This window comes from Schistocerca gregaria, chromosome 4, assembly GCF_023897955.1.
Source record: "Schistocerca gregaria isolate iqSchGreg1 chromosome 4, iqSchGreg1.2, whole genome shotgun sequence".
Lineage (NCBI taxonomy): Eukaryota > Metazoa > Arthropoda > Insecta > Orthoptera > Acrididae > Schistocerca > Schistocerca gregaria.
In genome coordinates this window covers 455586158-455598630 of record NC_064923.1, presented here as the reverse complement: position 1 = coordinate 455598630, position 12473 = coordinate 455586158, and the positions used below count along the sequence as shown (strand labels likewise).

General features: G+C 36.4%; 1 protein-coding gene across 1 annotated transcript; it reads left to right on the top strand.

Annotated features, from left to right (window-relative positions):
* Positions 1 to 552: 552 nt before the first annotated feature.
* On the top strand, positions 553 to 11563 carry LOC126267537 (aurora kinase C-like). Its single transcript, XM_049972838.1, has 7 exons — positions 553 to 923; positions 1016 to 1111; positions 1951 to 2142; positions 2215 to 2349; positions 2456 to 2614; positions 8088 to 8319; positions 10993 to 11563. Exons 1-7 carry the CDS (start codon positions 838 to 840, stop codon positions 11089 to 11091), a joined length of 999 nt encoding a protein of 332 aa, XP_049828795.1. The 5' UTR covers positions 553 to 837; the 3' UTR covers positions 11092 to 11563.
* The last annotated feature ends 910 nt before the right edge of the window (positions 11564 to 12473 follow it).

The following is a 12473-nucleotide window of genomic DNA, read 5'->3' as shown; positions in this document are numbered from 1 at the left end:
GGAATAGAAAGAAGTTACAGGGGGCCATGTCCGGGGAATACGGTGCCTGAAGCAAAATACAGATTTTGCTTTTTACAAAAATATCATGAATGAGCATTGTGGTGTGAGCGGATGCATTATAGTGTTGTTCCCACGATTTGTTTTGCCATAAACCTGGATCATTATCAAATTCATTCAGCAATTCCTGAGCAATGTCTATGCGACGCCATTTTTGTAGAAGTTGAACAATTTCGGAACAAAACATCCTAAAAAAATTGGCATGAGTCTAATGAGATGCCGACATCATCGGCATCCTCTCTGGTGGTGATTCGGAGATTTTGCAAAAACATTAACTTTACTTCTTCCACACTGTCGTCGCTAACTGATGTGCTAGAACCTCCAGGGCGGTCATCGACTTCAACGTATTCTCGAGACGCGACCCTCTTTGAAAGTTTGAAACGTTTATACAAGTAAACTCTTGTGTTAGATTGTGATAGACACAGTTGTTAGACTGTGGTTCGACCATAGGTTCGACCAAGGTTACTAAATAGGTTCGACTAAGATATCGACTTGTTGCATTGGGTACCATGCGGTAGCCAATTAGGTGTGTATAGACAAATGACTGTTGCGACACAGAGCCAATAGCAAACAGGCACACTTTCCTTTTAAATGCATCTGGGTTTAAAACACTTTTCTGTCAGATACATGTGGTGTCTGTAGAATAGTAAGTTTCGAAGTATTTGGCTCGTTTTGTAAAAGCTGGTACCGTGTAAGACGCTGCATGATTTGAATGTACGCAGAGCAGTCGTGCTTGTCGAAACAGTTCAGTTTTAAGTGTTAAATAGGACTTGCCGTGAAATGTCAACAACAGTGAAAGAAACGCGTAAGAAAGTTATTAAGATCCTGGACATCAAAACTTCTGAAAAATTACGGAATCCACGAACGTAAATATTGTATTGAAATAATTACTTTTTTTTTTCAATACAACTATAATCATAAGGAGCAATATCAGAGGTAGACGTGGTCATGTTTTCAGTGAGAAGCCGGAAAAGGCAGCCGGAACGGCTACTCAAAAGGCGCCTAATGTAGAACTTAGAAAAGAAGAAGCTGCAAAAGATGCGCGGGCCAGCAGGTAATTTTTTCCCCCGCATAACCTCCCACTGTTAACGTAAACAACTATTTATGTATTTATTTAATGAAATCGTGGGTTACGTTTATGCTACATTGTTGGCACACTTGAGAAGAATTTCTTGATTCCTAAATGTGATGGTGCTTTTATATTAATTTAATTGGTGTTAAGGCATATGGATAAGGAGAGCCCTGTACATTTGTGTATTTTAGATTTCTTAACAGTAGCGTTGTTCGAATGCCTTTTATTTCACCACATTTCTCGGACCAGTTTTTTTTTAGTCTTGGGTCATTCTTAGAGGAGTAGTTACTGGTGCTATAGATAAGTGCTAACGACAAATATCGTGGTCATTATAATTACAATGTGTATTATTGCAATTCCTAGACTTGCACCCTGTAGTAGGTCCATATATGCAACCATGAAAGTTTTCTTACATGGAACAAGTTTATCATATAATTACACCGTAAAAAAATCTTTGTCAAATATATGTCAGAAAAGAATGGTTATAGACTATTTGATGGTACCTATACTGTGGTATTTCTTTATACTCTACATAAAGTGTTTCTAGCTCTTTTTACTTAAAAAAAAAAAAAAGTGAAGTACTCTTTCAGTGCAATACGGGTCATATGATGTCAAAATAGTATTAATGACCAGACCCATTTTGAAACTGTCAGTAATATTGTAATGAAGAACTAACAGCTACGAAGACATTTTAGGAACGTTGACTGTTGAAATGTGACAACTTTCATATTACTTTGACTTTTTGATTCCTTTGTTGACCTTAGCAAATTTCTTTCTCTATATAAAACTATTAATAACGTAAACGTTAAAATTAATTTCAGCAAGAGCTGGACATTGTCTGATTTTGAAATTGGGAGAGCACTGGGGAAAGGGAAGTTTGGGAAGGTTTACCTTGCTAGAGAAAAAAATTCGAAATATGTAATCGCACTCAAAGTTCTAGTCAAATCCCAGCTGGAAAGTGCGAATGTTCAGCACCAGCTAAGAAGAGAAATTGAAATACAGTCACACTTAAGGTAAGTTGCAATGATTATACTCTGCAGTTGCAGCATAAATACTTACTTCATAATGTTCCTCAAAATTTGCAGGCATCCAAACATTTTGAAAATGTATGGTTATTTCCATGATAAAGCAAGAGTATATCTTATTTTGGAATATGCTCCTAAGGGAGAACTTTTCAAGGAAATAAAATCTCAGCCACAACAAAGGCTAGATGAAGGAAGGTAAAATTCACTGGAGGGTTAATGTACACAGATGCAGATTATTTTGTAAGAACTGAAATTAAATGTTGCAAATTTTTCTCAAAATACCAAAAAAAATAATTTTCAGAACAGCTACCTACATAGCACAGTTGGCTGATGCTCTTCTGTATTGCCATGGTAAAAGGGTGATTCATAGGGACATCAAACCAGAAAACTTGCTTATTGGTGCTAAAGGTGAACTGAAAATTGCAGACTTTGGCTGGTCAGTCCATTCACCCCATTCAAGGTGTGTATAGAACATGATTCTAGAGTTAATTTTAGCTATCTACCATAACAGAATCGTATTTAACAAAGTAATTTACAATCCATAATTTTGTAGCAGTAGTTGACAGTTTCACAATAAGTTGTCAGTGTCTGCTTGCATTTGGTTTATATGCTCCTCTGCAGTGACTTGGATTGATTTCCCCATTCCTTCCCCCTCCCCTCCCCTCCTAATTGTAAAGTGATGTCAACCCTTGCAGCCACTTGTCCTAGAAAAGTGAGTTGTCATTTTATGTACTATGATGCATCACAATTTTTAAGCAACTTTTCTTAAATGAAAAAACATTTTTATAATTAGATGGCAAAGCCACCTAAAATCTTTCAGTTTACAAAACCGAACTGACCTTTAAAACCCTTGAAATTTGTCTGAACTTCATCCTCCACCTCTTCATATATAAGGCAGTCTTCATTGCCATGGAGACTATTAGTTAAGATGCACCTCTAGAGGAATTTAACAGGGTCTGTCCTCACTGTAGACCATGACTGTTTTATTCACTGACACACACATTTGACTGTAGGACATTTTTAAAGCTCCCTTCAGTGTAAACTCGTTGGGTTTCATCCATCATCTGCTTGTTCCCCTCCCCTCCATGAACCATGGACCTTGATGCCACTGCAGGAGGCTTGCATACCTCACCGATACAGATAGCCATACTGTAGGTGCAACCACAATGGATGGCTATCTGTTGAGAAGCCAGACAAACGTGTGGTTCCCGAAGAGGGGTGGTGGCCTTTCCAGTAGTTGCAGGGACAACAGTCTGGATGATTGACTGATCAGGCATTGAAGCATTAATCAAAACTGCCTTTCTATGCTGGTACTGCAAACAGCTGAAAGCAAAGGGAAACTACAGCCATAATTTTTCCCAAGGACATTCTTTACTGTGTGGTTAAATAATGACATCCTTCTGGGTAAAATATTCTGGAAGTAAAATAGTCCTCCATTCTTATATCTAGGTGGGGACTACTCAGGACGACGTCTTTATCAGAAGAAAGAAAACTGGTGTTCTATAGATTGGAGCATGGAATGTCAGATCCCTTAAGGGGGGAGAGGAGGCAAGTGGGCTTAAAAAAAACTTGATTTTTAGATTTTAGCATACTTGAATTGCCTGGTCTTTCACGCGTGAAACAGTTTTTCGTTTATATAAATACAATTTTTTTGTGACATGTAATAGTTTTCCTGACACTATATGCAATCTGACATTTAAATGCCACACCTTCCTTTTTGCGCCATGCGGAGATAATGCACAGCATTCTTATACTCCTTGTATATTATTTCATGCTTCTATTGTTTTATCACTTCAATGTTTCCTACTCTGTATCTACTATCAATACTCATTTTTCTGATCGTGTTTGTTATTGTTTTCAAATGTTAATCATTGTACTTAGTGAAGCTTGTTGTGAGTGAAGTACTTGTTGATTCGTATATTCTTTGGTTCTGCGTGTTTTCGTAAAAATGCCACGAATAAAGAAATTCTCGTCTAAATTAAAATTCAGAGGAAATAAATATGTGAAGGTAAATGAGGATAATGGGTCAAAGGACACAAGAATATTAGACGTGAAGAAAATCGAGAAAGAAACTGTAGTGTCTTCAAGGCATTTCCTCCCAGTCAGCTTGTGGAGATGAACTTTCGTTTGGAAATATTATGATGAACCTTAGAATGATCTGTGATTTCATTTCCAAAAATACTGTCTGCAGAATATGTGGTGGTGGTTGTGAGGTAATGGGCGAATTGTGGTGCCCCGAAAATATTCTATGTTCAGAGTTGGTGTGGCCGCATGGGCCCCTCGGCAGGCCGACTGCGTGGTGCCGGAGTAAGAGTGGTCCAGCCCAAGAGCATGGCTGATGAAAGATACTTGTATGCGAAGAGTGCCAAAGATGGTGGACTTTGTGAAACCGTCATGGCAAACATTTCACAGTTTGTATAGAAATTAATAGTAGCCAGATGAATCATGATGTCTAAAAAGGAAACATGTACATTACTATTATTTGCACAATGCTTCTGATGGTGTAATCAGATTTTCAGTATCTTTATTAGTTTAAAGTTTAGTATCTGATGGTAACACCTAGCAACAAATTTCTAAAATCTAAATGGTTCATCAGATTTCGTCGATCAATATGTCTTTAGAAAGCTAATAGTGTAAACCTATATTAGTGTAAATTACAGGCATGTAACTTGAATAGTATACGAGTTGTTGGAGGACAAAGTAGCAGATTACTACCGATCGCATCAGGCCATAAGTACTCCGCAGTTACACGAAAAAATGGTAACGGCATGCTTTATTCATAAGGAAATTGGTTAAGTATTTACTTTGTTTTAGAAAGCAGAGACATTAGACTACTGGCCTACCTTGCTTGCTGTTCCTTTGATAAATGCTTGTTTAATTTGTTTATGTATGTGATGTATGTTAGTGTGTTTATGGTCCAGCCGTAGGAATATTTATTTAATTTCAAAAATTTAAATGTAAATCCAGTGTTTTGAATGTGTTTCATTCTTTGTGAATGTGTGTTGGCTTGAAGACATGGGAGCGCTCTAGCCAATTACAGCACTCGTAAATGGGGAGACTGGCTGGAGGTGGGACAACAGTACGGGAGAGGTCACAGATAGTCAGGGACGGTACGGCACGATGGACGCACGGTCGTGAGAATGTGGAGCGGTTTGTGCTTAGTCACGGCAGATAGAAATACTTGAGAATGCCGACTTGTGCACTTGTTAGGTTTCCTGTGGCTTCTACAGTGAAGACATAGTGTGTGTTTAGAAGTGAATATCCCGTGAGCTATGTTGTTCATAACTAATTATGTGCCATAGGAATCTATTGTTTCCCTATTGTTCAACTTATATTTTATTTAATTGTTGGACCATCGACACCAATAAGTGTTACAGTAATAAAGGGCATTCTTAAAGGTACTTCTGCTATCGCACCTGTCATTTAAAGTTGTTAAAATAGTACCTGAATTTCTGTAATTGCAATCTTTCATTTATAAATTCCTACATTACCGTAGCAATTGTTGAGTGATAGGGACCTTTGACCATTAGATTAATGTGTGTATTCCTATTATATACTGTAGACTCAGTAGTATTTGGCTTGTAATGTGGCAACTATGTATCCCACCCCTAGACAACGAAACCAGCCAAAACTTTTAATATTTCAACACTGAGTCAAAGGACACGTAGTTAAGGCCCACCACACCATTCCATCATTTTATTTGAAAGACCACATGATGTATCTTTGGGTGAGAGTTGATGTCATTGTAAACAGGACTTTGTCAAACTTGACATTGACTTAAAAAAAAATGTGGAGCAGTTGCTACGATGACATCAAAAATGGCAAATAATTTATATGAGAAGAACATAAGGCTAGTTTATGGTCTCAGATCTATTGGTAAAGGGATGGAGATGGGCAAACTCTTACGTGCATTACCTGACTTTCTAAATCCTGCAAAATTTATGACTTAAAATAATGTTGCTGAAGTTTGACATCTCAATGAAGGAAGCAGCTGAAGAAGCACTCGAGAAAAGTGATGAAGTGAAAGAGGTGATATTTGTGCATATTTTGATGGCAACTGGCAGAAACATGGACAACACTTCACTAAATGGTGTTGTGACAGTTACATCATTTGATACTGGCAAGGTAATTGCTGTAGATATTCTAAGCAAGTACTGTAAAACTTGACAGTGGAACTGAGAAAGAGCATGAACATAACTGTCAGATGAATTATACTGGTCCAAGTGGTGGAATGGAAATAGCAAGAGTTCTCAGGATTTTTAATCGTTCAGTGGCAAACAGAGGTGCCAGATACACAGCATTTAGGGGACGGTGACAGCAAGGCTTATGACAGGTTATGTGCAGAACAACCCTATGGTCCTAATGTCACAATTCCTAAATTAGAGTGCATCGGGCATGTCCAGAAGAGAATGGGGTCCAGGTTGAGAAGATTCGTGAAAGAAAGGTCAAAAATAGTATTGGAAGATGGTAAGAAGATATGCGGTAAAGGTCGTATGACAAATGTTGAAATAGATAGATTACAGAATTATTATGGCTTGGCAATAAGAAGAAATGTAGGAATTTAGAAAACATGAATAAATGTGTATGGGCTATCTTTTCCCATAAGCTTTCCATAAATGAATATACAGTGCATGGTCTTTGCTCGAATGATCCTGACACTTGGTGCAAGTACAGGAAAAGTGCCAGATATGACCACAAACATTCTTTACCTGCATCAGTAATGAATGAAATTAAACCAATTTTTAGAGACCTTTGTAAAGATACCTTGTTGAAGAAATCTCTTCATGGGAAATCCCAAAATTTAAATGAATGTGTGAGTTGTCATTTGGAACCAGTTACCGAAACTGTATTTGTTCAGCTTCCAACCCTCAAATTTGGTGTTTATTATGGTATTTTATGCTTCAATGATGGTGTAATTAGAAAAACGGAGGTTTTGGAATTATTGGGCATAAAACCTAGTTCAGATACTGCAAAATCCTTGGTGCAAATAGAGAGAATCTGCAAAGCAGATATTGCTAATTTAAAATACACAAAAGAAGGTGGAAAGAAAAGAGGGACCAAGAGAAGAAAAATCAGTATGATTCAGATTATGCTCATGCAGGAAGATATTAGTGGAAAGTAACTCTCATCAATAACTAAACTAGAATTGCAGTATTAAACTTTGAATGTGTTTTCTCAAAACCACATTTTTTTAACTTTCAGGTACTATTATTTGATAAACTAAAATATAAACATGAAATTTGGTCAGTTTCTACTGCAGATAGTAATAAGTTATTACAAATACACTCCTGGAAATTGAAATAAGAACACCGTGAATTCATGGTCCCAGGAAGGGGAAACTTTTTTGACACATTCCTGGGGTCAGATACATCACATGATCACACTGACAGAACCACAGGCACATAGACACAGGCAACAGAGCATGCACAATGTCGGCAATAGTACAGTGTATATCCACCTTTCGCACCAATGCAGGCTGCTATTCTCCCATGGAGACGATCGTAGAGGGGGCGGAGGTGGGGGGGGGGGGGGGGGTGCGGCAAGAGGGAGACAGTGTTAGCAAGCTTATGAATCCCCACAACTCATGTTTGTCTCATCGATGCAGTGTTGCTGCCGGTTGAATCCAGTGTTAAATAGGACTAGCTTTCCTAAGGCATCAGAATATGGCTACTTTTAAAACTGGTGGGATTTGTAAATCACACTGGACCTTTTATATTAATTTACATTCTGGTTTTGTAATATGTGCTGATAAAATCGTGAAAGGCCAAAGCAATAGGTTCTTCTAGACAAAGGAAGAACACCATTTGGTGTTTCAAGGGACACAGTAATATTGAGATAGTTAATCATAATTTCATTGTGCCTTTAAGTGTGTTCATATTTGTTAGTTTGCACCTTGTTTCTGGCACATGAATTCCTGGCATCTTCACTTTCAGGAGGACTACTTTATGTGGGACGCTGGATTATCTTTCTCCCGAAATGATCAAAGATCACCCTCATGATGAAAAGGTTGATTTGTGGAGTCTTGGAGTCCTTTGCTACGAATGTTTAGTTGGCAAGCCGCCATTTGAATCTGCTGTTTATGATGATATGTGTCGCCAAATAAGCAGAGCTCAGTATTCATTCCCACCATTCATTTCAAATGATGCAAGGGATCTTATTGCAAAGGTGACCTTATTTCATAATTATATTAAATAAGAAATGTTGGTATAATAAAGAATACACATTATGTTGCAGGCATGCGCAGTACCAGCACCTCAGGCCGGAATACATTTCGACTAGAGATGCTGGAGGTGGCGGTAATGTATGTATGAGGTGTGCGTGCTTGTGTGTGTGAGAATGGTATGTGTTTCTCTTTTGCTGATATAGACTGTGGCTGAAAGCTTTATGTAAGTGTCTTATCAGTTGCAACGTCTTCTTTACAGTAAGTAGCAATTTATCTTTTCCTACATTGTTGATATTCCTACATGAAGTTCTCATTGTTTCAAATGTTACAGAACAGAGAGAAATTTTTCAAATTCTTATGAATTCAAACTTAGCTTCATGACAAATGTGAACCACCAATACCTTAGATCTCACACAAACAGTATTTTATTTGAAACGGTGACCTTCCGTACAGTCCATAATGAGAGGATGTTTATACAAATTTGAAACTATGAAATCTGCCAGTTAGTTGAAGTATTTTTAACTTTTGTTGTTTAACAGCTGTGTTGTCAGAATATTAGGATTCCCATTGCTGTTCGAGTAATGTTTTGTCCTCTTTTTTTTTTCCAGTAGTGTGCCACAGTTCTGTTTGGTTTGGATAAACAGATATATTTACAGTTGAGACTTTTTAATTATTTTAGTGAGATGGGAGCAAAACGGTTGACAATGATAGCTTTATGAAAGATGGTTGGACTATTACACGCAAGTAGTATAAGACACCTGGATTGACAGTTGACGTATTGGTAGAATAGCCATTTGAAATAGTATCTAGGCCAATAATGTGGAGATTACATAAAATTAAGAGCATGCAACAAACATAAGACAGCTTGAACTTTATTTTGTCGCGTATAACTAATTTGCTTTACCTGCTTCATTGTTCTTGGTAGCTGGAGTCTCTTCTTTTGGTCATTGTGACAGGCTGAAAACTGTTAGTGCAGAAGGATAATTCCTGTAATGTAGCCCACACAGTATGTAATGCCAATTATCACTCTTAACAACACATTAGAAGTGTTAACACTTGACGGCCAGTTGAGATTTCAGTTCTTTTAAATGCTAGTAAAGAAATTTTACATACTGCACTTGGTCACAGATCTTTTTATCTGATTATAGTGCAGTAGACCTACACTAAGACAAAAGAGTTGGCAATTGTCTGGCATGTCAAAATACAGTCAATATGTCACAATATTAGTAACTATATTGGGTGACGGAATACTTTAACAGGTGTAACAAACATGTTGAGCAAACGTCACACTTCAGATTGCACAGTGAACGTATCTTTGCACTAAGCATTGCTGTCTATTGCTGTACTGAATTGTTATCTTAGCAGTATACCATCATCAAAGTGAATCAGTCATCAAAGTTGAATGCAAATTTACAATGTGAAGTAATTACAAGATACCGTCATTGAGTTAATAAATGACAGAATATAATATTTGACTTGAACACATTACATTTTATGAGTTGTTATGACTGCAGTGGACTTTCCTGCACTGACTGATATAGTAATTTCTTCTATGCTTTCTGGCCACTGCCCCCTTTCAAATAGGTGATACATATTTCATATTTGAAGCTTGTCTGGTGATTTTAGGGTTGGGTGGACTATTTAAAGAATGGCATGCAAATATTTGTTGTGAGGAACTACATAATGTTTCAACAATCGGTTAGGTTAGATTTTGCTATTTTTGATGGACTATAGGATTTCCGTTACCAGGTTTACGAAAAATGTTGAAGGCTTGTAAAGTGTAAAAGTAAAATTGTTATGCTTCTACGTTGGGAATACTGTAACTAGAAGTATTACATCCAGCTTGAAAGTAATGTTACGTTATGGTAAATCATGCAAAATTTTTGTCAATGACCTCATCAATTAATAATGGGGTATCATCTGTGTTAGAAAAAATGTAGTAAGTACAGTCTTTATGTACACTGCACTGAGGGAAAATAGGCAACTGAAATTATGAAGGTTCGAACTTGTGATGTCAGTTTTTTAAGTTAATTAATTCCAGGTAATTAAAGTATACTCTCAGGAAGAGTGAATCGTCAACTTTCAAAGGAATGGTAAGACCTTTTAGTATTATGCCTATCATGTCACAATGTTTGTTTTTGCTATGTACTGTTTTATAATTGTCAGTTTGTTTTGACTTTTAATTATGTGAACATGTTGTCAAACTGATTGCATCATTGTAATGGGGAAGATCAATACAGTGAACTAGTCAATACATTTAAATAGAACTTTGCCTAAATAACAATTTTACACTTTCATGCACACATTACATATGCAACTGCACTAAAAATAGAAAAAAATTATGCATGGCAGTAAGAAACATAACAGATGAAAGTTCCAACATTTTACCTATTGCAAAGAACTGAGTATAAGCTATAATTAAAGTCGATGAAATGAATATTGTCTTACAGTAATTTGTGATATGCTGTGTCATAAATAGCTATTCATTGGGTTATTATATAAATCAGCTGATGATTGGCAACCTTCTCTCATTCTGATCAGTCTGACATGTCTTAGTTTGCCTCGTGTAAGTTTTTTAAATTTTGTTATTTTTAAATTTTATTTCCATTGGAATTGAATGGTTTACTGGCTGTAGGTTAACATCTGAGCTAACAAAGTTCATCTCTTCTTTGCAGCTACTTGTGGTTGTGCCACAGAACAGACTACCTCTGCAAGAAGTATTGAAACACCAATGGATTCTTAAAAATGCTGTTACAGGAAAAAATGTAAAATAAGATTTATACTGTTGTTGTAACAAGTGAAAGGCACATGAATCAGTTACCTGTGAACAGTAGTCTAGATACTGAATGGATCTAGGACACTGAAACTGCACTGAATTACTGTGATTAATGAATCCCTTTTTATGTGATTTGATTGTTTACTTAATAACTTTGTAATTTTCTGGCTTTTGTTTTTATTAATTATATTTAGATGTGATGTGGATCCCAGTTTTGTTGTCTGTTTTTCTACAGAGGTACTAGTTTCTTCAGTTCACCAGAGTAGCTTCCTACTGTCGAAAGATTTTAACTTTCAAGCTGATTTTTATGTTTTTAATTATGTATAAAAATGTAAGATATCAATTAAATGTAAATTTTGTTAAAAGTATTTATTGAATTATTCATTGTACAGATGTTGGTTTTAAGTTTGATTTGTAATTTATTGAATTCATTGTATTAAAAAACCTAACATTTTGCTGTAATGATTTAATTCATAAAGTCTTCCCTGCTGTCCCAACTGCTCCTTCCCACTAAACTCTGGAAAGCTTTGCATTAATCTTTGGGTAAGTGGTGAATGTTATGGCGGAAGTAATAGTATTGTGGTGCAAACTGAAGTGTCAACTGCCTTTTGTCATAAAGGCATCGGCTGTATGGTGTCGATGTAATTTTACGCTTCAGTCCAATGGTTCAGACACGGTATTTAAATGCATGAGAAAAGGCAAAACTGATAGAATTAGATAGAGGATAATTACTGCACATAATTTTCTTGATAACAGATTGTCAAGTAGACCAAAATAATTGCCCTGGAGTAATGCAGAATTTAAATACAATTTTCAGCATTATTAAATCCTTCCTCCCGGCCTACAAATTACTTTTCACTCGTTTAATAATTCTCACTTCAACATAAATTGCTTGTAAACACCTGCACTTTCTTCTCATTCTATAAAATTTAAATATAATTCTGGACACATTCCACCTTCTTCATACTAAGTCACCCACCTACTCACATTCAAATGCAGTCGTGTATTCATATATAAATAGTCTCTGCAAATTTAATCACATCTCCATAATATGAGAATCAATACATACTTCATAACTAATTGGCAGATACAAATTTCAATGAATCATTTACATGGAGAAAATGGGTATGTAGGGATGTAAATCAGTGGAGTTGCCCAGAACACTGCTCTGATGTAACTTGACTAACCTCTCTGGGCCTGTAGTTTCTGATCGATGTTTGTGATAAAATGCTTTGTACCTTGTTGGACAATAAAACATTTATATGGAATTGTATGAACTGTTAGTTGTTGCATATAACAACTATGAGTACTGTACTTCCTATAGTGGAGACCCTGAAAGTTTAACCATTTATAATGTAAAATCTCTTGCACCAGTCCATT

Coding starts and splice junctions, on each gene's coding strand:
- LOC126267537 (XM_049972838.1), top strand. CDS start 838: ATGTCAACAACAGTGAAAGAAACGCGTAAGAAAGTTATTAAGATCCTG. Junction 2,350..2,455: donor CAAAGGCTAGATGAAGGAAG/GTAAAATTCACT, acceptor AATAATTTTCAG/AACAGCTACCTACATAGCAC. Junction 8,320..10,992: donor CAAGGGATCTTATTGCAAAG/GTGACCTTATTT, acceptor TCTTCTTTGCAG/CTACTTGTGGTTGTGCCACA.